This window comes from Mesocricetus auratus, unplaced genomic scaffold, assembly GCF_017639785.1.
Source record: "Mesocricetus auratus isolate SY011 unplaced genomic scaffold, BCM_Maur_2.0 Super-Scaffold_100023, whole genome shotgun sequence".
Classification (NCBI taxonomy): domain Eukaryota; kingdom Metazoa; phylum Chordata; class Mammalia; order Rodentia; family Cricetidae; genus Mesocricetus; species Mesocricetus auratus.
The window spans coordinates 8034655-8061382 of NW_024429204.1; the positions used below are offsets into that span (position 1 = coordinate 8034655).

General features: G+C 39.6%; 1 protein-coding gene across 3 annotated transcripts in view; it reads right to left on the bottom strand.

Moving 5' to 3' along the window:
• Nucleotides 1–2043: 2043 nt before the first annotated feature.
• Nucleotides 2044–26728, bottom strand: part of Rspo2 (R-spondin 2) — a 137972-nt gene continuing 113287 nt past the window's right edge. For all 3 annotated transcript variants that reach the window (XM_040730561.1, XM_021228713.2, XM_013115262.3), the window contains exon 6: nucleotides 2044–3917. In XM_040730561.1, coding sequence (XP_040586495.1) covers nucleotides 3802–3917 — 116 coding nt within the window. In that variant the 3' untranslated portion in view covers nucleotides 2044–3801. The remainder of the gene's footprint in view (nucleotides 3918–26728) is intronic.

Here is a 26728-nt window from a genome sequence, read left to right on the forward strand (position 1 = left end):
CTGCACATTTGCCTCCCACATGCAGAGGGTCTCCTTTGGATCCATGTTTGTCCTTATATTCCAAAGAGTATCAACTATGACACGAAACAAGTGCAAGCTAAACTCAGTCTTGGAAGACCTGACATTAACGCTAACCCTCGGCTCATTCAGACTTTTCCAGATCACTTTAAGAACCTTGAATTAAGAGGATGCTAAGAGGACATAGCATTCAGTATGAAAAAAATTTAGAGTCTACAAGGGACCCAAGAGTACTCAACAAGAGTGTAGCAGAATATGCATGTCAATGGAAAAAAGAAGCGGTGAGGACATAAAGGATATTTGTAGTTAGTGAATTAGTAGTAATATTTAGGCATAATAACATAGCCCAGAATGGAGCCCGAAAAGACCAGTCCTCAGTAAAGAAAGGGGAGAGAGAAACTTAAACTGTCATTCTCAAGACAGGCTTGCTGGCATTCAGTTACTGACACGATGTGGAGAACAGGAAGAGTAAATGAGAAATACAAAGGCCCTGGCTTAACCAAGAACGTTTAAGTTTTAATTCTTAAGCAAGGAAAGCAAGAGACGGCAAAGTTCTTTGGTCAGGTGTTGGAGCGTATGCTGGCCAGCTTGTGCCTGGATCTTTCTTCTGTACTGTGGAGCACAGACACATCCAGGATCCCTTGCTCATAGGATCAGGGATGGGTCTGGATGACAGCAAGCGTTTTCAGAAGCTGTGAAGAGGAGGAAGCCTGGGCAATCCTTTTCTGAGACTGCAACATTTCTCTAAGCTGCCAGGTTATGTCCCAGGTGTCACCTCCTCCTAAATGCTGTCCTTTGACCCCCAGCTTCCTCTGGTCGTAACTCTATTCTCAGGTATAGCTTTAAGTTTTTTTTTGGGGGGGGGCGAGCTTGACATCTAGAATCCTTGAGCAGATACTGCGAATCCTCATCGCCCTAAGCACAAGAGTGGCTTGCTGCTATAGCTCCACTCTGTCTTGTCTTGATAACTCTTTTGACCTTATAGCTGATTTATAGCCTGTGTAATGAATATATTCTTGATATTAGAGTCCATTTGAAATATCTAGTTTGGTTTACTTACTTGACTGCTCCCAAACTGTGAAATACAGTAATGAATTCAGATATATATATACATATATATACATATATATATATATATATGAAGGAAACTCAGAAATAAGTGGGTGTAAATAAATGCCCATAAGTTAATCAATGTCTAGGAGTAAATCAATAAATTGAAACTGTCTAATACTTTCATAAATATTTATTCAACTGTTTATTTGCAGTATGGAAGATGGAACCTAGAATACTATGGAAGCTAGCAAAATTCTCCGTCACTGAACAAATGAGGTTCTATTTTGTCAACAGAATGTTTTTAGAGAAAAAAATCTAAATAGCTAATGGAAGAAATAACAGGTAACCGACTGTGTAATGCCTAATAATCTGTTCTGGTGATCACATTTTATATACATCACCAAATTCTTAACTCAGTCTGTACAAGAGTGTGTTGGTTTCCTCTTAACATTGGTTCTAAAAGGTTCTTGCAGACACCTAAACCCCCCAAAAGTGTTCACATAGAAAGCTGTGTCAGATTTACATTTAATTTACTATGTCTACAACCTTCCTTTATACTAAAGATTATCAAAAATATCTGATATGTATACGTTTTGTGTTTAAGTGTTGCTAAACACATTAAGGACTGATAAGAAACAAACATGTTCGGCATGGGGATAATGCAACGCCATTCAAATATTTGTGAGACATAGTTGAGTACACATTATACGTTATACTGCGGATACAGAGGGCTGCAGCACCTCTGTAAATGCAGCCCTATAAACAGCCCTGCATTTAGGTAAGAACCCAGGGAGAGTGAACAATTTGTCTCAGGCTTCTTATTACTGTGTAAGACGTTCTACAGAAATGAGTATCCTAGACACCGCTACCAATATATCCTCTCGTGTCTTTTATGGATTACAAGCAGGCAGTCGTGGTGGTATAGCACTGTACTTTCCCCAAGAGTACCCTTAAATAAAAAACACTCCAAAAGCAATTTCTGAGGTTTTAATGCACAAAAAAAACAACAGCCCAGAAACATAACAAGCATCGACTTATTAGCAATGAAGTATGATATTAAGGAGACCCATCCCCACTCAGTAAATAGGAATATACTGTGAGTAGACATGAAGGAAAGGAAACACTTTAGGATTAAGTGCAAGCCCTAAAGTTGGATACAACATTCATATATGGCTTATCTTGCATCAATATTTTCATAATGAAGCTTATGACATCTATACATATCAGCAAGATGTTTCTGACTCAACAAAAATACTGAAGAGGTAGTTTTACCAATGCAAGGCGGGGAAAAGGCTTTACCTTGCTTTGGCGGTTTCCTCAAAACTCTGCCACAACAACTTTTGTTTCTCCTGGATCAGCCAGGAATATAATGCGTTTGGAGCCTGCCAATTCATAAATCTAAGGGCTGATTGACCCAATGGTACAAAGATGTTTTGGAAATCATGACTGTGTGTGTCTTCTGGGAAGCCTCCATCAAGTTCTTTGTTCTAGTGTAAGACATTCTGGGTCAAGAGAGAAAATGCATGATGGTGACTCTGAGTTGGGTGAAGCCCTTCTATTTTCTCGTCCAGTCTCTGGGTGGCTTCATGCTAGCAGCTTCCCCAGTGACCCGAGAATTTTTCCAGGTAACCTATTGTTGAATATCATGAGTTACTTTAAGTTTGGGGAAAAAAAGGAAGCTAGGAACTCTGTAATAAATACAAGTAACTGCACACAAGTCCTCTTGGTTTTGGCTGTGTTTCATAAGTCTGCGACTAAGAAGAAGTTTGACTTCTGATGGCTGCATGCTGCTTACTCTGTGTGTGTGTGTGTATCTGTGTGTGTGTCGGTGTGTGTTGAACTGGGGAAGTTCTATCTGCATGGAAACTGACATCAGTCGTTTGACTCTATGTACAAACTAGCTTATCCTAAACTTACAATTAGAAACAAGCCCGCCCCCACCCCCACACCAAAAATAACACAAACCGAAGAGGCCAAACAGCAACAAAACATTTGTCAGTTCTCAAAACTAGAACAGCCATGTGCCAGACCACGGTTAAGAACCACTAGAAAACCAGTGACATCTTATCCATCAGGTACGACCTGCTACACACAGAAGGCATCAATGTACAGTATGGAGCTCAGCAGAACCTGGACACATTAGCGCTAGGCTGAAATAGAGTAGGGATTTCCACAGAACACCCCCGGCTAAAAAAGGCAGTCTCATCGCAAGATCCCTGGAAGGGTCACCCATGACGAGAACATGGTGCGGCGGGTGACACTAAGTATTACTTCCACTCACACTTGTCTCTGATGGTGCACCGTGTAAGAAACAACGGCGATCGGCGCTTGCCCCCTTCCGCATTTTCTTGCAGGAAAGCAGGCGCAGGTACGTTCTCTGGCGGTGACCTACAGCTGCATGCCTCCTGCAGGCTCACCGTGCCAGGGGCAGATTTTCTGAGGACACAAGGTGCTCATCATCACAGGGGCGTACATGCATGAGCTCCCACGGATGAGGTCCACACGCTCCCGCCATCGCAAGGCTCCAGGTTCCAATCAAATCATAAATAACTCAAGAGTCCATGCCTGGGCGCTTCCCTTCACAACGTTACTGGAAAAGGAGGACTGGTCAGAGACAGCAGGAAGGCTGTCCACCGGTATGGATTGGAGAGTAGCTTTGTGCACGTTCGCAATATAAACAACAGCAACAACGAAATCCCCTCTCAGCATCCCCCAGCTACGGCCCGCGTTTTATTGGTTAGCTCTGTCTGTAGCTAGAAAGGCACTATGCTGCTCTTGGGCTCTTTCTGTCAGCTTTCTCCTCTTCTTCTTGTTTCTCTTCTCCTTGGCCTTTGGTGTTCTCTTCCCTGGGATGGGATAAAGAAAGAGCGAAAACAGAGGAAGTCAGAGAGTGCCTTTCCCAACGAAAGAGAACACAAAACATTCAGAATTTTGTCCAAAGCCCATCTGGAAAACATCACCTCCGGGAAAGGCCGCCTCAAAGGGAAAATTGTTCACATTAATTTTGATGAAATAATAATAATTTCCTAAATTGGATATGCTGTCCAGAACAGAGACAGATCTTCCTGTTACAGGGAGCTGGCATTATTTACAAACTTCCCAGGGGCCAGATCAGTCTTTCAAATATCAGTGTGCAGCGAAAATTCCATTTATAGTCCCCCACTTTGAACAATGCCACCGTTAGTAGCCACCTTTATAACTTTCTGCTTCTCCCCATCTGTCAGAAGAAACTAAGCTTCTCTCTACAGTAAATAGACCAGAAGCTTCGAACTCCATTCTTCAGGAGCATGGGTCTTCATTTTAACACCATCTCTGCCAGGTCCTCTACAGACCAATGAATGAAACAATTGACTGTGTGCGCTGATTTCTTTTTCTTTTTATTAAAAAACTCACAAGGGATCGTTCATTCCAAGTTTCATCAGTTCTTACCCAAATTGCCTGGACAAGTCATTCTTGTTAACACTGAGAAGGCTTGCTTGTTCCAACAAACAGATAATAAGTGTTTTTACTATCAGAAAATCATACCGTGTTCTATTTCTCCCCTTAGCCACTAGGATGCCTGGACCACAAACTGAATACTTGAGGTTTTTGCTCCGTCAGGGATTATTGGTTACAATTTCTCCTCTGCCTCTGCCATTTGTATTCTATACTTCAGAAGGTCTTGACATTGCTTTGTACATATGTATATGCAAGATTATGGGAAGAAAAACAACAGGAAGCACTTGGGGTTGTTTTGGTTTATTATTTTATATTACACACATATTGAAACATGGCATGTTCAGAGAAAAAAGGGAGACTTCATAAATGTCACATTTTAATGGGAGTTGTCACTCTCTACCTTCATCACAGAAAGACTACTCTAGAAAAAAATCCAATTATCAAATATGTGCTATCTGCTCTGCTTCCAAATTTATATAAAAATCAATGTTCCACTTCTTTAGGGTGCATCCATCAGATACCAAAGTACTCAGCACTGATGGGACATTTAGTTGAGCTTCCAACTAACTGATGCTCTTCAGTATTCCTGTGCATATGAAATTCAGTGTCCTGGCCCTTGTCATTACAACCCCCAAATGGAAAAGGTAACTAATATAAAATAAACTAGATGGGGCTGGAGAGGACCTGGGTTCAGTTCCCATGGTGGCTTGCAATGACCTCCACAGACACTACATAAACACACAGTACACATATGTTCATGCAGGAAAAACACTCATACACATGAAATAAATCTTAAAAAAATAATCAAGAGATGAAGGAGATACGTATCTTTGGAAACCAAAGGGAACACTTAAGTTTCCTAAGTTAAAGGACATATTTCCCATTCCTTCAAATTGCTGATCAGATGGTCACTGTTGGGGTTGAAGAAGGGTCTAACTCCTCACTACCCCAGAAAAGTGATAGGAATACAGTCAACATCCAACAAATGGTGCCTGAGGGGAAAAATCTCAAGGAAGAAGATAAACTTATTTTAATAGACACAACATTAAAATAATGAGAACATGATCATGCTCCCATATTAAATTATAAAGGTCCTTGAAGTTAACTTCTGGTTCTCATTAAATTTTGGCATTAAGTTATAATGGCATTTTGCCATCTTTAAACATGGTTAATCCTACCCAATGAAACCCTAGTCCAAGCCATCATTAATCCAAGCAGCTGTGAAGTTATAACATTGTAGGTCCATTATCTCTAATGATGACACGCCTGAGGAGTACGAAAATGTATTTAACAGAAAACAGCATGTCTGAAGAGAAGTGTCAGTTATGGAGTTCTACAAAGAATTCTTGGTTGTCCATGGTCACTAAATAAATATCTGAAGCGGAAAACAATCACTGTTGACTATATTTTTAAAATTCATTTAGTTTATCCTTTCTTTATCTAAACCTTGGCATTTCTCTTAAAAGTAAATTGAAATTATGTGAAAGGAGAACAAAGCTAACACGTCTTGCTTAAGCTGTTCTACAAGACCTAAGATGTTAGAGAAAGCTTGTGGCATTCACAATTTCAAAATCTTCATGTAGAGAAGGTAATATAAAATAAACTAGATGGGGCAAGAGAGATGGCTCTGTGGTTAAGAGAACTTGCTGCTCTTGCAGAGGACTTGGGTTCTGTTTCCATGGTGCCTCACAACCATCCATAAACCGAGTTCCAAGAAATTTGAGCTTGGGTTGTGGATGGTTGTGAACCACTATAGGAAATGTACATCACTTTCACTAAACCCTAATCTATGCATAGTTATACTTTTAAGATGGCTAATTTTGTATCAGCTATCTAATAGTTATTCCAATAAAAGCATCAGCATCAGATGACCTTGGTTTTGCAATGGGACAGTTACTGACATTTGCATGAAACACTTGGTATCACAGGCTTGTTCAGTCATTCTCCTGAAAATTATCAAGTATTCTTTCTAACTGTATGGTTATTTCTTTGATGACAAAGACTGAAAACGATTTGGGGACCCAGTGATAACCCTAATTACTTTCATATGAAGACTGTTGGATGTAAACTTCTTAGCCATTGTTTGGCTGATTTGTTGGTTGATTTTGTTTTGGGCCAGTACCATTTCTGGTATTAAATATATTGCAAATACCAAAGAATTAAGATAGTAAGCCAAAATCTGACCACAAACAGGACTAAATTAACTGAAAATATTTTGCGGTCTCACAGTAGATTGCTCTGACTTTATGCTCAACTTGAAATAATAGAAATATATTAAAAGAGAAGTTATAGAAAGGATTCTACACATTTTCTTCCAAATTAAGATTTTTCAGGCATTAAGAAATTAGGTTCAAACTGAGAAACATCCAACTCTGTTCTTATTTGATAATTTTTATTGGACATAAATGTGCCAATTTTTGTTCCCATTTAATTTCTTTACATCTACCTAGATATATTCATGTAGCTATATGGTATGATATTAAAGTTGGGGAATGACTTCTGTACATTGCATCATTGTACCTCTTCAACTTATGTATACACATATAAAATAAATGGCATGCATAATACCTGTTACCCTAAGGGAAATTCAACAGATTTAACTTCTTTCCCTCTGAGTTAATAATGGAAGACTCGGAATCTTCACTACACGAGATCAGAATAGAAGGTTTGGGCTTATGTGTTTGGCAGCCGAAGACGTACGCAACTCTGCTGACAAGTTCTGCATATCATTATCCTGACGGCTCTGAGAACACTGCGGCTTTGACCCTAAACTACAGCATGAGTCTGTTCAGAGTAGGACAGCACACTCTGCAGAACAGATCTGCTGAGAACCAACATATGGATGTGTAAGGATGACTTGTTGAGATGTTACCGTCTTTAGGGAAACTGATGTGATGTAATGTAGAAAAGCTACATCAAAGAAGAGAGAATCTGGACATTGTAACCGATGTGTGTGTCACGACACTGCAGTCTGCGTCTTCGTTTCTGCATCTACGGTCATTGTTCACCAGAGAGTGATGAGCTATTACGTGAGGAAGCCACGCTACTAAGATGAAAGGAAGGCAAAGTTGTCAAAACGGACAAAGCTAGGTATTATCAAAGCCGCACGCTAAGCAACCAGTCTTTACACACACACAGTGAAATGGTCCCAAAAGACATCCTATCCATTCTTCTACAGCAAGAGGTGAGAAAGTACTTGCAGAAATATTCCTAACTAGAAACTGTGGGTTCATGCTAACACATTCACAGCAGGGTAGGTTCTTTTAAAGCAAAATAGCAGGAAGACTCACAAACCACAGGAATATCTGAAAGCAACGAAACCTACTAATCCCACTGTTTCATTCTTCTACGGACTCTCGGATCCAACCGTTTCCTTTTCATCAGACTTCAGACAGAATCTCTGCATCATTGCAATAGTTCTTGTACTTCTATCAGGAAGGCATAGAGGCTGTCTAGGACCTCCAAAATGACGACTGTTTGTCCCGAGAAAAACTTTCTACGAGTAAATATAATAAAGAGAAACTTAAAGGGAAAAAACAGTAGCTATGACTATAAAATAGAAAACCTTCTCTCTTGGTTTTTACATATTTATGTAACATGTTATACACAATTATATGGGTGTGTATAAAACATGTATGCCCATACATACGCATGGAAATGGGAGAAAGCCACATCATGCCAAATGTAACTAACTGTATAATTAAGTATAATTACTGTTGTAGCTACTACTATAATAAAAAAATCACCTAAGAAGAAGATGCAAATTTTGAGGTTTGTGTTATTCCAGGGTTTTGTGAATTCATGAAATCTCTCAAGCAACTAACACCAAAGGATACAGAGTCTTGTTGAATGCTGCCATGCCTTGGAGCTGGCTCCCCAGTAAAAGTCTGAGAGATCTATACTTCAGACAAAGAGTGGCAAATTGGTGATTTCTCTTTCTCATATGGGCAAGTTGTGAGTTTATAGAAGAATGATTAGCAAGAGAAATTTATTGTTTTAAGAGTGATGAATGATTCTGTGGAAAGATGCCAGTTGGCTCTTAAAATACCTTAAGAGTTCATATAAAAATATACAAAAGACCTAAATATAGTTGATAAAGAAAATTCAAATGGCTAGCAAATATATTTAACAATTAAAACTGCCAAATAAAAGGGGTACCGACGAAGGACCCTTATAAGCAAAAATCCTTAAATCTGGATGTATCTCAGAGATATAACTCAAATACAGCCTCTCTCCAAAGCCACCTGAAAATATTCATAACTTTTGACTCTGAACTAGGAATCCATTTTAGGGAAACAATCTAAACTTGGGCAAAGTTGTATACACAGAAATGTCTACTAGGATAGTGACAATGCAGTACACTATCTCAATGTCCTAGTACAAGTTTCCATGGCCTCTTCCTTCCAAAACTACTGAAGCAATAAAGTATTCTTGGAACAAAACTCATGCATTTTATATTTTAAGGCTACAGCAATTAAATTCATTTCTAAGGGTATTATTATGGTACTGCCCCCAAAGTAATCGTTAGTGGGTCTAAGAAAAAAATCCCTTAACATAAAAATACTCTCATTATGAACATAAGAGTGGATCAAGAATTCATTCATAGAGTGTTCATATATATCTGGACATAAGATATAAATGCTTAGGAATGGATAACTGACATAAAACCCTTTAGACATTAAAATGGCTATTAATTAATAAGGAGCCAGCCTTCCATTGTTTTGTCTAGAAAGGTATGTAAGTGGGCAAATGTAACGAGCAAGCCTGGACCTACCACAAAATATCTTAAGAGTTCATAATAACTACCCTAAATGGCAAATGAGGATTGTCTTTACTGTATGCACATGATGTTCTAACATATTTTCACCTTGTAAAATGACTAAATTGAGTTAATTCGTACATCTATTGCCTCACCTACTTATCCGTAGTGAAAACACTTAAAGACTCTCTCTTTGAGATTTCCCTGCATACACTCTGATTTATGAGCTTGGGAGTCAGAGGTAGAGGGAGGGTAAAGGGTGATGTGAATGGTAACATTCATGGCTTGTTTCAAGATTATTATAAGTGTTAAAACTTAATAAGCTGCCTGTTAAGAGTTTATTGGGCATCTTGAATTTCAAAGGATAGACTGAAAAACTTCCTGGTTAATCACTTTGTCACTTCACTTCCACAAAAGAATCGATGTTTTAATAATCTGTACATGTATATGTGGCCAGGCCATGGTGGTGCACCCCTTTAATCCCAGCACTCAGGAGGCAGAGGAAGGTGGATCTCTGTGAGTTTGAGACCAGCCTGGTCTACAGAGCGAGTTCCAGGATAGCTAGGGCTGTTACGCAGAGAAACCTTGTCTCAAAAACAAACAAACAAACAAAAAACCAAAAACGAAAACAAAATCTGTACATGTAACAATAACAAAGAAAAAGCAACCATCAACTTGAAATGAAGCGAAAGATATCACAGGATGGGTATAAGGGAAACGGGCTTGGGAAAAGAGAAGCGGAAAGTGATACAATTATATCCTAATAATGAAGCATCAAAAAGACAAGTTCAGAAAAGAAAATGACCATGGCATATCATAGTAAAAGCACTAAATATACAAAACAAGGTGAGTACAGATGGCCGCAAGAGAAAAAACCAAAAACAACAACAACACACCAATCACGTATAAAGGGAAACCTTTCAGAATAACAGCTGGTTTCTCAATGGAAAATTAAGAAGCCAGAAGAGCTCAGACCATGCACTCCAGGTTCTAAACTAATACCCAGCAAGACTATCTGCCATAATTGAAGGATAAAGGAAAAATTTCCATGATTTAAAAAAAAAACAGCTAAAAAATGTATCCAACGAATCAAACCAAAAGAAAATATAGGAAGACTGAATAGAGGAATAAGCATAGTCAAGATGTCATGGAAAGAAAAGAAAAGTTATAATTACTAAACCACAGAGTACCCCTGAGAACACAAACACCACTAAATATCAACAACAGGATGACTGTAATCAACACACACATTTCAATAATAACTTTAAATATCAATGGTCTGAATTCCTCAATCAAAAGTCACAGACTGGCTGAGTGGGTCAAGAAATAAAATCCATATATCTGTTATCTACAAGAAATAGGCAATATCATAAAATACTAGAGTGGAAAATAGTATACCAATTTAATGGGACAAGGAATCAAGCTGGTTTCACCATCCTAAAAGCAGGCAAAATAAATTTCAAACTAAGACTAAATAGAAAGTTATAAAGGAGGACACTTCATTCTAGTAAAGGTAACAATTAACCAAGACATACATAAATATTCTGGTGCACGCAATTTCACAAAAATATTCTTCTGGAATTAAAGACACAGGTTAACATGGACCCATTAATAGAAGGTGGTTCCAGTACTCTACTTTCTCCAATACACAGAACAGCTGGACTACAATAAACAAAGAAACATCACAATAAATGACATCAAAGATCATATGGACTTAACATATATCTCCAGAAACTTCAGCCTAAACAACAAAGAACATACATTCTACTCACAGCACCTGGAAGTTTTTCTATAATATACCATAAATTCAGAAGGATTAAAATCTCTCTCTGTATTCTATCTGACCATAATTAAATAAAACTTAAAGAAGACAGCCAACAAATTGCTAGTAAATACTTGCTCATGTAGATTTAAACAATGCAGTCCTAAATGATGAGTGTATTAAAAGAGAAATGAGGAAAGAAATCCTGGAACTAAATGAAACGCAACAGAAACAGCTGGGTCATTTTGAAAACAGTCCAACAAGAGAAATGTATAGTTCCAAATGTCTGCATTAAAAGTCTGAAAGAGCACAAATAAATGACTTCATGAAGCAACTTAAAAATTTGGAAAAACAAGAACAAACCAAATCCAAACCCAGATGACAGCAAGGAATAATAAAAATCAGAGCAGAAAAAACAAATAGAAACAAAGAAAAAAGCAAGGAATCAACCAATCTAAGAGCTGTTTCTCTGAGGAGATGAACAAGTTTGATTGATCCTCGGTCCAACTAAAAGAAAGAGGACTCAAATAAAAATATATATAATAGATAAATATAATAACTCTAATAAACTACATACATGAATTTAAAGACAAAAGGCACAAGATCATATCCCTAGATGGAGAAAAAATCCTTTGACAAAATCCAACATGCTTTCATGATAGAAGTCCCAGAAAAATATAGAACTAGAAGGAAAGTTCCACAATGCAATACAGGATGTATCTGAGTAACCCACAGCCACTATCATCCTAAATGGTGAAAATCTAAAATCAGTCTCAGAGGCATCACAGAAAGTCAAGGCTGTCCACTATCCCTACTCCTTTTCAACACTGTGTTGCATGCACTACACGCCACAATAAGGCAAGAGAAGAAAACTGAAGGGGACCACATAGGAAATGAAGACATCATGCCAGCTCTCTTTGTAAATGACATAATATTATACATTGGAGATCCCAGAAATTGACTAGAAAAACGTATAAACACTATAAACAAATTCAGGAGTGGAGCAGGATGCGGGACCCACTTACACACATCAGTAGCAGAAATCAACAACAAACATACAGAGAAAGAGATCATATTTATTCACAATAACCTCAAAGAAAAAAATACCTAGGAATAAACCTAAATTTAAAAAAAAGGTGAAGGAACGTCACAATGAAAACTTTGAACATCTGAAGAAAGAAATAAAGGCTGGATTCTAGTGACTGGAAAGTGGAAACATATTCTGTACTCATGGACTGGTCAAATTGGTATTGTGAAATTGACCATTTTATCAAATGCTTTCTACGGATTCAATGCAATCCCCAATTTTTAAAGGAGCCCCATCGCATGCTTCACTGAAACAGAAACAGCTATCCTATATTTCATATGGAAGCACTTAACACCCTTGAAACATCAAAATAATCCCTAGAATAAATAATAATGCTAGCAGAATAACCATTCCAGAATTTAAGCTGTGTTATAGAGCCATAATAATAAAAACAATATGGTATAGGCACAAAAACAGACATGTAGAGTATGCAGACTGATGGAATAAAATCAAGACCCAAATTGGAGTACACATAACTCTAACCATTTAGTATTTGACAAAGGCGTCAAAAACATGCCCTGAAGAAAACAAAACATCTTCACCATGTGGTTCTGGGAAACCTGGAAGTCCCCATGCAGATGAATATCTCTCACCTTCCACAAAATCTAACTTTCAAATGGATCAAAGACTTCAATGTGAAGCCTGGAATGATAGAAGAAAACAAAGACAGCGCCCTACCTGATACAGGTGTGGGAAAGAACTTTCTAAACAGGACCCTACTTGCTGAAGAACGAACGCCAGCAACTGACAAACGGGACTTCACAAAACCCAAAAGCTTCCACACAGCTAAAGAAACAACCAACCAGGCAGAGCGTTGGTAGTGCATGCCTTTAATCCCAGCACACAGGAGGCAGAGGCTGGTGGATCTCTGTGAGTTCGAGGCCAGCCTGATCTACAGAGTGAGTTCCAGGACAGCCTCTAAAACAATAGAGAGAAACCCTGTCTCAAAAAAACAAAACAACCAACCAACCATGTGAAGAAAGTGGGAGCGAATCTTTGCAAGCTACACATCTGACAGTGGACTAATATCTAGAATTTATAAAGAACTAAGAGATAAAAGTGAAAACCAACCAAACAAATAACAAAATCACCCTGACTCAATCAAAAAAATGGGCCCGGAACCTGGACAGAGAGTTCTCAACAACAAAAAAGAAAAGAAAAAAAAAAAGAAAAAGAAAAGGAGTACTGGCTAAGAAATCACTTAGAAAGTATTCCTAGTCTTCAACAATTAGGGAAACGAATATCAAAATATCTTTGAGATCATCTTACCCCAGTCATAATGGCAAAAAACAGCCAAACAGCCAACAACAAACACTAGAGAGGATGAAAGACGAAAGGAGACTCTCATCCAGTTGGTGAGATTGCAGATGGCCTACTGGTCTACCCACTCTGGAAATGGTGTGCAGAATTCTCAAAGTGCTACAATTAAATCTACCATATGACCCAGCTGTATCAGTCCTTGGAATATAACCAAAGGACTCAACATCCTGGTCCACAGATACTTGTTCAGCCATGCTCACTGATGCTCATTTGCAATAGCTGGGGAATGGAAACAGCATCGATGCCCTACAATGGATGAATAGATAATGAAAATATAGGGCTACACATGACGGAATACTATTCGACTAAAAGAAAAATGAAATTTGCACATTGATAGATGGACACAGAAAGGTAACACTGACTGAAGTAAGCCAGACTCAGAAAGACAAGTGTTTCATTTTTCTCTCTCATCTGGGGCTCTTGGCTCCAAATATTCAGATGACAATAAATATCATGGAGTGACTGCAAAACCATGGAAATCAAAGGTGACTACTTCGAGGGTATAGGGGAAACAGAACAACAGGGTATGGGTGATCTGATCTAGGAAATAAAAAAGTAGGTTACACACAGTTAGGGAGAAAGAGACAAATACAAAAAAAGGAAGGAGGGAGGCAAAAGAAAAGATGTCTGGAAAAGTCATAAATAATCATAGTACTGTCTACTTAGAAATACCTGTAATGCATGTAAGCAGGTATAGAAATACATACGTAGTTTAAGTGAAATTTCCCCATCTGTGATGACAGTGCTCCCTCCAAGAGTCAAAGACCATCCGAATTTATGACACCAGGCGTGGGAAACCCTCTTTTGAGTTGTGGGTCACAGGTATCCAAGAAACCCCCCAAAACACTAAAGACTATTGCCAATACCCTTGGTTGCCCCATGAGATGCAGAAGGTGAGTCTCTATTGCTGAAGACGTCAAGCACGTCAGAGCCATGGCTCAGACACCACCGAGTTGGAAGTTGATCTCAAGTCTCCTCCCTGAGGACTAGCTTTCACGATGTCCAGCAAGCACCGTGCAAGCTTCCAAAGGACAAGCAAGCAACAGTCCTACGCAGCTGTGACACCTAAGAAACACAGCAATGACCAGCGTGATCTAATGAGAGAACGGTCGTCCCCAAGGGAAAGTATACCAACTGGTTATATAATGCCGAAGGGTCAACCCTGAAAGCATACATATCATATGGACTAAGAAAGCATTGTGTGTTTGTGTGTGCGCGCTTTTGTGCGTGCACACACACACACGTGCCTGTGCATCTGTGTGTGTGTGTACCACAACAGTTAATGATTGCTAAGACAGCAAGGAGAGGTATATGGGTGAGGGTTTTCCCCGGGATGAAAAGGAAGGAGGAAATGATGCAATTAAATTGTGATCTCAAAACAACAACAAAAACATTAATAAAAGGAAGTGGGGTTAAGATGACTAAAATTCACTGTGTGTGCACATGAAACAGACTGAGAGTGAAAATGGGAAAATCACGGTCGGTTTTAAATAGAAAATAGCACTAACAGGAAAACCTGCACAGTAACCACATACGACTTTTCAGAAGGGTTTCTTCTTGTGCTGTAATGGGGAGAGCAGGACAATCACCAAAATCCAGCATAATGGGTGAAATGGGCTTCTCTAAGCATGCAAATGTGAAAATTATCCAGAGAACTTACTGCTTTTGCCAGCGTAGAAGGAATAATTCGCTAAGCCATTAGACCTGAAGGGGAAGTTGCTGACTAGGTAACTACCCTTGCCAGCTTTTTACCATTGTAAAGATAACATTAAAATAGCCTCTTTGGTCCTTATATCATAAGGTGGTCTGTGACCTATCTGGCTTGGTTAAATTTCTTGTTTTATATTCAAAATGGCAGAAAAAGAAGAGTTAAACCCCAAAGCACTTACACCTATGTGTCAATTATTAAGCTACCACTAAAGTTTCCTCTACATGGTATTTTAGACATTCCTGGTTTTATAGCAGTAAAAATCGTCCTTTGGTTGTGTCATATGACCTTTATAGGACCGATAAGATAGTTCCAGGCTTTAACACACACCGGGTACAGTATGGTGGACATCAAAGCAATGGGACTGAAATTTGACTTGGTCCCCTGTAACACTTGTCACTCTGGGTTACTAATCTCTTGGATTCACGTAGAGGGGAGAAAATGTTCAAAGGCACGATCCTCCTTGTTTTTTCCTTTTGTTTAAGCAAGGAGAAATGGCTAAAAGTTCTTTCCGTAAATACTTTATGTTCGTTGTAAAGGACAAAGGTTTTGGGTGGGGAAACTTTTAAACAGTTCTCCAGTTGTTTGCGTTAGGGGAATATATACTTCCACCACAAGGGGGCAGTAGTTCACTTTTATTCTAAGACTATTGGCCCAACATCTGTGTTTTATTGTTGTTGTTGTTGTTTTTCATTGTACGGGAGAGCTCCACAGTTCTTCTTAAATTTATTGTAGCCTCAATTGAAAGCTTAATTTTTTTTCTAGAGATAGCTCTGTAGAGGATCAAACAGTAACGAGAACCGAATGCAGCACGAGGGGAAAATCTAATGGCTGTGCCGTCAAAAAAAAAAAAAGTCTGTGGACAAGAGAAAAGAACTATGAGGGTGATCCTACTCTCCGTCCACTTAGCACGGAAACTACGGACATCATGCTTAGATTAACGTTTTCCTATGGGGAAACGAAAACACGCTGCAGCAAAGAGTAAACCTCTCATCTCCCGTTTGTGAGAACTAAACGTGGTCTCCAGCAGCTTCTACAGAGCACTAACGTCAAGAATCAACGCTGGCCATTTGTGATGGCTGCCAAGAAAGGACTATGACCGAGTCGGCCTCCCAGGCTTGTTCCCTTCGAGCACGCAAGTCAAGAGGCCACACATGGCTTTTCCGACATGTTGCTCAAGGTGCAGGAGAGAGTGAGCGAGTGAGGCACCAAATGTCTAGACGACCTGTCCACCTTCCTCCAACTAATTAGTAGCAGGATTGGGGCTGTAAGCATGGGGTTTAATTTCACTCTTTCTTATGCAGACTTACAGCCTTGAAAACTTGCTATAGACAGATGGAACTGTTGAGTCATTTTTCTCAATAAAGACAAAAGGCATTTACAGATAACTGCCGTTCCTCTTAGTGATTTCTATGAAAAATGTCACTGACCACACCGCAACCGTGAAATCTCTCTAATAGTCAGTTATTCGGTCCTTCGGGCTTTCTGTAAATTTACTTTGAATCGTTGTTTGTTTTCTTTACCTCTTAGCATTATGGAGTCCACAATGTTACCTCGATGCAGTTTGAGGCTGCTGGTTTTAAGACTGACTGCCACACACTGTGAGCGATTTCTGCATATTCTTCCTTAAAGGCACGCTGGGGAAGAGATAAGCACTCAAGCCACACTGCCAAAACCACTGTGCGGCAACATGCTCTCAATCTCCTCAAAACAACTTATGGGAAGTGATCTGACTCATTAAGCACCTTCATGTCAAGTCTGAGTCAGCTGAGAAAATGGTACGAACTGTTTTTATTAGATTGGGGGCTGGGGTACCATCAGAAAACAGTTTCAGGTCCCTCCATAGCTGACTTCATAATAGGACACACCTAAGTGAATTCTCTTCAAAACTGCAGGACTTAATGAATGTCTTCTCTTTGGTCTTACATCAGTAGCCATTAACTGAATGAACAAGATATCCAAGAGGTGATATTTGATGCTACCATGTTAATTTAACTCAGGTTCAGTACAATTTCTGTGGAACTTGGGGATCACCCATACAAGCGACATGATGCAATGGTTTCTATGTAAAAACCCATTCAAGAACACACATCATCAGTTCAAGCCCACTACCTAAATTATACACTATATGGAGGCAACAAATTTCAACTTTGGATGTAGCCTAGGTAGGCTACTCTGCCTGTCACTTTTCAGCCCATCTCTTTGTGACAACCTCAACTTCAGTCTCTTTCTCCTCAAGTGTATATTCCCAGGAGGGCATTTCAACACACCTTGGTCACTCGTCAAGACGAAGTACAGAATCTGCGATGCCTGGCTTGAATAAATCACTCTTGGACTAGCACAGAGAAGTCGGGCTATAGGGTGGAGAAGTTTGATACTGGCGTGGGGGAAAGCATGTAGACTAGAAGGTGAAGATCACACAGGCCTACATTCAAAGCAGAACTATGCTATTTAGACGCTGGTGCTCTTAGACTGTGTTCACGTACTCGCAAACTTTAGTTTTCTAATATATATGTGAATAGTAATAATAGAGTTATAGAGGATCTTGGCACTTAACCCTTCCTGCTCCAAATGAAACACATGTATCTGAATGTCCAAAGCTAACATCCACAAATGAGATAGAACATGTGAAATATTATTGCTCTGGGCCTGGGTTCCCTTATTCCCACCTTGTAAGATAAAATCCAGAACTGGCCCCATTATCAAGTCAAGAATCTCCAGCTTGACAGGCCATACACCCTAGAGGATAGCCTACTACTAGTCTAATAAGTAGACATAGTATTAAACCAGCTTCTAATGGCTTGTCATTATACCCATAGATCAATGCATGTCTCAACCCTCATCAGAGAGTTTGTGGTAGATAGCAATTAATGGAGACCCACAACTGGCAAAGGTCAGAGGTTATAAAACTTTAGAATGCTTGGCCTTAAACAGGACATCTCTACCCCAGTTCCTCCTGCCAAAGTTCAGGGATCACTGCAGAAGAGGGGCCAGGGGCCAGGAAGAATGTAAAGGTTACAAGAATTGTCTTCTGAACACAGCAGGACAGTTGCGTATATGAACTGACAGAGGCTGCAACCGTATTCACAAAGTCTGTACATACTCAAGAGGGACCAAATCCTAGCCTGTGAAGGTGGATTGGGCGTGAAGTTCTGGACTCCATCCCACCGTTCTGTTGGTGGGAGATGCATGGAAAGACGAGAAGACACAAAGCTGCCCATGCCTGGAGGAGCGTGCACACATGGGAAAGAGGCCCCTGTTGTGGGCAGCCATGGAGATGGCAGCCATGCTTCTCTTTGAGAGATTCGACTCGCTCTACACAACAACTCAGCCGACTCATGGAGCAGGTCTGCGTTAAAAGGCAGCCTGGCTGGCACACAAGAATTCTAAAGTTGGAGAGTCACAAAAACAAAATTGCTTTGAAATGTCAAAATATATTAACTATTAGCATGTGGGGTTCCTTCTCAATAAATATGCAAATTTGCCATGTCAAAAGCTGAAAAGGCAGGGGTTGGGAGTGCAATTAGTTGTACAGCACTTGCATGAAATACCAAGGCCTTTGGTTCTAGCTCTAGTTCTGAAAACACACACACACACACACACACACACACACACACACGCACGCACGCACGCACGCACACAAGCACCCAAATAAAGACAAGATAAAAGAGTTGAGAATGAAAAGGACTTCTTGCTCCATGTAACATAAATGCTAATACTATCAAACTATAACAAGTTGGATTACAAAAACGGGAGACAAGGAAATCTTTAACTTTAGTCAGAAAGGTGCTTTCTACAAATTAGTCCCATACATTAAGCCAATATCATCATCATGATATCAACATCATCATGATATCATTGTCAATATCGTCATCATGATGTCACTGCAAGCTCTGTAACAGACACCAAGTGCTTGGCATAGGTTAACTCATTTCCTATTTAAATTGGCCTATGATGCAGATTCTCTCTCTACCCACATTTTTCAGAAAAGGATCCTTGGGGTCAGAAAGGTTACACTACCCCAGGGGCCACAAATGTTGAGTGGTTAAGCTAGGCTTTCAGCAGTTTTGTCCCAAAGCTTGTTTTTTGTATACTTCCTTTCATCACTCTATAATATAATAAGCATGGCCCCACAAAGTGACAAAGAGAAGGTCAATGGAACTTTAATTCCTCCAGTCATGCAGTTGTACAAAACCCATGAACTGGTCATGAATTAAGTGGCTGGAACACTAAATTCATAAACAGAAGCATGAGACCACCATAGGTTTGATACAAAAGTATGATCAAGCGAAGACTTCTTATTCTTACATGATAAAGAAAACAAGCATTTCTCAAAAATAGTGTCTTATTACAAAATAAAGACCAAAACACTCCTGTGTCATAGTAGAGTCTCTGTCCACTACTTTGACTAAGTATCTGCAATGTACTTCTTAAAGATTTATTATTTATATGGATTGCTCTCTCTCTCTCGTGTGTGTGTGTGTGTGTGTGTGTGTGTGTGTGTGCATGAACACATGCACGTGAACACATAATTAGACTTACAAGCAATTGTGAACTGCCTGGTATGGTGCTGGGAACTCAACTCAGCTTCACTGTGATGTTTGGTATATCTCATCAAACACATCAAATTTCCAAGTTTTAGAGGAAATCTCTCCTCTTTCTGGGTCATCTTGAATCCCAATATCCTTGTATGTGACTACCAGATTATTAAAACAGCAAAACATGAGATTATTGTTTACAAACATCCTAATGGTAATAAACATTGGTTTCTACCTCCTCAACTTACAGTAGTATTTCTTCCAAATATCAGGAAAAGTTACCAGGTGGTGATGGTGTACATGTTTGTTTAGTCCTAGCACTCAGGAGGCAGAGGCAGGCAGATCTCTGTGAGTTTGAGGCCAGCCTGATCTACAGCTAGGGCTGCTGCACAGAGAAACCCTGTCTTGAAAAACAAAAAAAAAGTACAGATCATGTCAAACATATAAAGTAAAATCAGTAACATTTTATGTACACACATAGACATGATCTGTGATAACTTTCTGAGCATTTCTTCTGGTCATATTTTATTTTCAAGTTAACAGTTTACTTTGGCTCTGTATTAAAGCAAGTCACACAAAACCAGAAGTTTATGAATAACATTAACATTTTCAAATATATAACACAAATGATTCAAAATGAAAATGCCGTTGAATCAGAAGTTCCCAAGGAGAGATTCAAATTTGAAGTTACAATAAAAGAGATAACCTGTCATATAACAAGAAAAACTACATAAAGAATAATAAAGATCTTTTGTATAACCCTAAGCTTTTCATGATCTTAGCATGCTGTCGCATGGATCTATACTGAAATTAGAGCTAAGCCCATGGAACTGAAGCAATTACACAACAAGAAAACAAATAACCTAATTTTAAAATGTGTAGAAGGTTGGAGCAGACATGTCTGAAATGAAGAGAGATGAATGGCCAAAGGGCGTGATTAAAGATGTTCAATGATTCCAATCACCAGGGAATGAGATACCATAAGATATCACCTCACACCCATCACAAGGACTACTATCCAAAGAGCAGCACACACTGAAGAAGAGATATAAAAAGACAGCTATTGTCCAGTGTTTGTGGGAACATAAGCCACTGTGACTATTGGCACAGAGTTTCTCCTAAACACACAGAACTGCTGCATGACCCAGTGGTCCCCCTTCTGGGCATTCGTCCAGGTGAACTGAAATAGGAATGTTAAGGATGCCCTTGTACTTTTCATCAATAGATCCATGAATAAAGTCAGCGTGGTGCATATTGGAAAACCCATGACCTTCAAAAGGCTATCCTGCTATTAGCTACACTGTAGACCAGACTGGACAAAATTACAGTAAGTGAAATAAGCCATTGCAGAAAGATTAATAACACTGTGTAATTTTACTTACATATGAAACCTACGAAAACTGCTGTCATGGAAATGAAATATAAAGAGAGAGGAGGAGGAGATACTGGTTTTAAAGAGTGGTCCTGCTTAGCTGAAAGGAATGGTATTGATGATTAATTGCATTACATGGTGATCATAGTCAAACATAGTGACATATTTAAAAATTTCAAAAGGCAAAAGTTCCTTATAGGGCTGAGGATCAAACCTTGGACTTTGTGCTAGACCAACTTTTACAGTTCTGTTAAAACACTTTTATGGGTGATTGCAGCAAGAAAAATTAAATAAGGTTGCAAGTATTATTATATTAGCCAGATAAAATCTTGTATTACATATGAGATATGTATGCAGATCAAAATCAATAAGCAAGTAAGATTATTATTTGTCAATTAATTTTTTTAAAGTACACACCTGAACAGTGGAAATAGGTGTGTATACTATGCTTACACACAGCACCATGCTTGGCTTTCTTTTGATAATAATTAAGATGTTATGCTCCTAAGGGATCTTTGAACATACTAGTTTAAACAGAAAGGAGTATGCTATGTGCATTTCAAGACATGGTATGGTAGAACAATGAACAAAGAACTGACATTTTTTTTAGAAAATAAATTCTTCTCTTTTACATTACATCCTGACCAGTGTTCTCTCCCCCCCAGCTCTCCCCAGGATCTGCTCTCCCATGAGCCCCTCCCCTCTCCATTTCTCTCCATAGAAGAGCAGACCCCCAAGAGACAACCACCAAACGGGATAAAACAAGATTCAATAAGACAAGGCAAAACCCATCATCTCGAGGCTGAATATGGCAACCTAATCGGAGGATGAGTCTCAAGAGCAGGCAAAAGAGTCAGACACACCCATTTCCAAAAACCACCACGTTACCCATAACATGTATGCAGAGGACTTTTATCCAAAAGGGAGAAGAAAACCAGTTTTCCCATTTCATACATAACACAAAATTCAATTCCCAAGTGCATTTAAATTTTAAATGTAAATGTCAAAAAGAAAAGAAAGAAGGAAAGAAAGAAATCTACAACCTTTTTCTATAAAATCAGAAAGATGTAAGAGCCAGAGGATCAGGGAGTTTGCTGTGAGGTTGTGTCTCCCAGTAATGTCATATCAATACCCACATAGTCTCATCAACATGACTGCCTAAATGTGAGATGAACAATGCCATCCCAGAGGACATGCCAAAGCACATGGAAACCCCTTGAGGTTTCAGCCTCACATAGAACTGAGGACAGCTAGGAGCTGGAGAGGTGTCCATCCCCAGGGAAGAACTCACCAACTGTTTGTGCAGGGCCAAAGGGTCAACCCTAAACACACACACACAAGCAACACTATACAGACTGAGACGGTTATTTTTATGGAAATATGTATGTTCATATACATACATGCATGCAACAGCAATGAAAAAAAAGGTCATGGATTTTAAGTAGAGTGGAGAGGGTTATATGTGAGGGATTGGAGGGAGGGAAGAGAGAAATATTATAGCCTCAAAAAGAAAAGACAAAAGTGGAAGAGAAAAACAGAAATCACATCTACATTTAGCAATATTAATGTGCAAGTAAGGAAATATTCTTGAATCCCCACAAAATACCAAATATATACAGCTATACAGCCCACACCCACTTACCAGGAACCTTTGAAGGGGCAGGAATAAACCAGACACAAACTGTGTGTATTTGAAACACACAACACTTAGCAAGGCTTTGGAGCCAGGACGCTAATTAATGACAAGAAGATGAGCATAGCCATCAAATGCCCCAAAAGTGCGTAAGGAAGCTCAAGCAACCCACATGCAGCAACACCGGACAGAGAAATGCCGGGCCATGCCAAACCCGGCTCCATAGCTGGACGTGATGCAAAGTAGCCTTGAGATGGATTGATCCCCAGCGGTGAAACGGCACAACGGCGGAAGTGCCCGCCAGACTGTCACGTGACTTACGGAAAAAGATAATCGACTTATGCGAAAAGGTGACAAAGTTGTTGACTTTAGCTCCTGTGGCTGAGAGGGTGGTAGTACAGCAGTGGGCAGCCAGGATATATTACCACCCTGTTAGGGAGATTTTAGACACGAGGCTAAAGAACATTAGGATTTGTTTTTCTCAAACTCGTATTCTAAGTCTTTGTTGGTAAGCTTGTGTGCCATTTATCACACCCATTTTTTTCCCAAGCTTTATAGAAAACAGCAAATATCATAGCCCCGAGAATTCAAGTAGGAAATAACAAGGGGCTGGAGAGAAGGCTCAGAGGTTAAAAGCTTTGACTGCTCTTCCAGAGGTCCTGAGTTCAATTCCCAGCAACCACACGGTGGTTCACAACCATCTGTAATGAGATCTGGTGCTCTCTTCTGGCCTGCAGGCATGCATGCAGACAGAACACTGTATACATAATAAATAAATAAATATTAAAAAAGGAAATAACACCAGTAACAACCACCTAGCTACATGCAAGATAACTACAGAGTAATGGATTTCACCTTCAACACTTAGCTGCCACTGCACTATCTTTCCGTTGACCAACTGACTCACTGACATTGATGTTTTCTGACTCTACATTGAGAAGTGTTAAGGATAACATTGTTTGTTCCTTATGAAGATTCATGGAACTTTCTCAGCACTCTGCATTCAAGGCATCTCGGTCCCATTTGTTCACACGTTCAGTTCTTCACTCAACAAACCCAGGGAGGGCATTTTTCCACAACCCAAAGTGTCCATTATCATTACCAATCCTTCATTCTGTCATCACCTTCTAGATTGCGTCTTTGCCTTCTAGAATTCTATCAGTTTCCCCCGTGTCTCCTTTTAGTCATTATCCTAGACCCCAGTGGTCATTTTGTACCTGGCATACCCCATATTTAACAATAATTGCTGTGCTTAGGGTCTTTCAGTTCCTTACCCCACATGACCCTCTTGTAGACTGGGACACACTTGTCCCTTTGTCTTACCCCTTCCACTCTCATATTCCCACCTGGTTTATGAGTGTCTTCCCCTAGCTGACACCCATTGGAGACAAACATTTCCCATAAATCTCCCATATTGCTTTTAAGGCGAATGTCAGAAGTCTGAACTTTCCTAAACTTGGGGTTGATTTTACCCTTCCTCTTAAATGATATCACACAGGTTTATAGTTGGGTTCCCCCACCAAATGTCAGCTCATATTTAGCAAATGGGTCGAAGAGGCTGACTGACCTCACCAGGTTAGGACTAAATTCCATTTCCCAACAGGTGACTAGCAACTCATTAACCCTTTATCAAACCTAACCCTCCATGCACGTGGTTTTCTGTATTTGACTGAATGCAAAGCAAGCCTCTTTGCTGTGATCTCTGTCTCCAGCACACCGGAGAGAAACAAGCTCATGTATAACTTTTAGCTCTTACTCGTCTCTGGGTTCTTCACATTGGATGCCTGACTTACAGCCCTCAAAGGAACCACACCGTCCAGGATGCAATGTGCTTCTTTGTTCTAATGTGTGTTTCTGGAATGTGGTAAATGTTTCCAACAGTTTACATGTTATGTTAAGGTAGCCATGACCACAGCCTCTTTCCTCTTCCCCAACATGGCCTAAAAATAAAAACTCAAAACTTAAGTTTGTTTACAGTGGAGATAGCCCACTTTTTTCTCTCCCTGTGCACTAGACTTTAACCGTATCAATTATACATCTGTCAGTGCCCCTCCAGAGCTACCTGGTAATCTTCCACTCTTTGAAGTAGTAACACCAAACTCCACCAAAATCCTGTAAATGACTATTAGAATAAAAGAGAATAAAAGAAAAACAAAACAAAAACTCACAAATAAAGCACACAAACACACACTCACTCACACAAACACACAGAGACATACATACTCTCTCACACATGCAGATATACATGCATGCTCACACACACACAGAGACATACATACATAGGTGCTCACACACATGTGTGCGCGCGCACACACACACACAGGCACAAATACACACACATGGACTCGTCCCTCTCTTTGAGAAGCCCATACCCACACTCTCAAATCAGATCTGTCTTAATTTCTTTTCATATCCTCTTTTTCTCCTAAACCTAGTACTTAAGCCTATATCAAGATATTATTTTTGATTTTTGAGATTATAAAATAATTATTGAATCTCTCCCCTCTTCCTCCTTCCAGCCCTCCTGCATGTAGCCTTCCCTGCTCTTCTTTCAAATCAACAGCCTCTTTTCTTTAATAACACACAAACTCTGCTACACACAAACAGCCTCATCCTGAAATCCTGAAACTTTCTTCACCCCCAAGTCACAAATCCTGAATTGGCCATAAAGTCCCTAGACTCTACAGATGTTCCTCAGGCAGTGTAGAGTTGTGTCTCTGTCCCCACAAAACTGACAGGAGGATGAAGAATGCATTGCCAACCTGGATTTCACAGTGATACTTTGTTTCAAAAGCAAAACCAATAATGAAAGCAATCCTATAACTATTGCAATAATTCAATAAATTAATAGTTTAACAGCGTCATCCTGTTGTGATAAAGCAAAGAGGACACACAGCCAGAGAACATCTGCTGGGTGTAATAAATGACTCAATTTGGGTTTCACTGAGCAATGTCAAGGGCCTGGGGTAGAGGGTTTCTGTGGGCCTCCATTCAGGCACTATTAGCAGCCAAACAGAGAGAACACACTTCATTCCCCCCACCCCACCCAATCTCAGCCCTTGAAGCATTTATTTGTTGGAGCATCCTCCTAGGTTCTGCCACAAGGTTTGACTTACAATGTTATCCATCCATCACTGTAAGTGTTTTGGGAAGGAAGAAATTTAGAGGGGTGTTGGCCAAGGCAACTCCATTCCAATACCACTTCAATCAGAAGCCAGGGGTCATTAACACTAAGCTCATTCAGGTATCTATTACAAAGAAAACATGCAACTGAGGTTTCTGTGACTGAGGACAACTCACAAGTCCAACACCATGATTTTTACATGGACAGAAAAAAAAACCTGACAAATTCTAAGAATTCTACCTGAGCATCTACGGGGCGGGACCTCAAGGTTCATCTCATCCATCTATCTGCATTAAAGTGTATTTCCATCCATTTATTGCAGAAAGACTATTTTAAAGACCCAAGAGGATACGTAAGTATTCTTAATAACTTTCAGTACCAAGGATCTGTTGACTCTTTGAACTCCAAACCTCCTTTTGTGGTTACTCAAGTATGATTTCTGAAAGCTAGAAAAACAATTGATCACCATGTTCCATTCAGTCTCCATGCTCTTTAAACTTTATTAGATCACCCTTTAGCCTTGCTGAAAGCATAGAATTAATAGGCATCCTGCTCGGCTGCCTAAGTTTGCAAAAACAATTAGCTTATATAAGTATATACTGTGCTCGTTTGTCTTTTGAAATGTCATATTTATTTTAGAGACTCGAAATGTCTTCTTGCTAAAGTCTCCCAAACTATACTGCAAATCTTTCTGCAATGCTCTTCTTCTGGCCTAATCTTTGGGTTCCGTTTCCTAAAGGTACTTAGAGGAAATGAAAGTAACAGAACTGGGATCAACGCCATTTTGAATTTTTACATGTGAAACGTTCAGAAGAAGTGACGTCTTTCGTGTGGATGGTTTCCCACACCGTCTTGGTTCAGGAGAGCAGTGCGCGGCACGAAGGCTAAGAACTCGGTGGCAGACACCAAGTCTTAG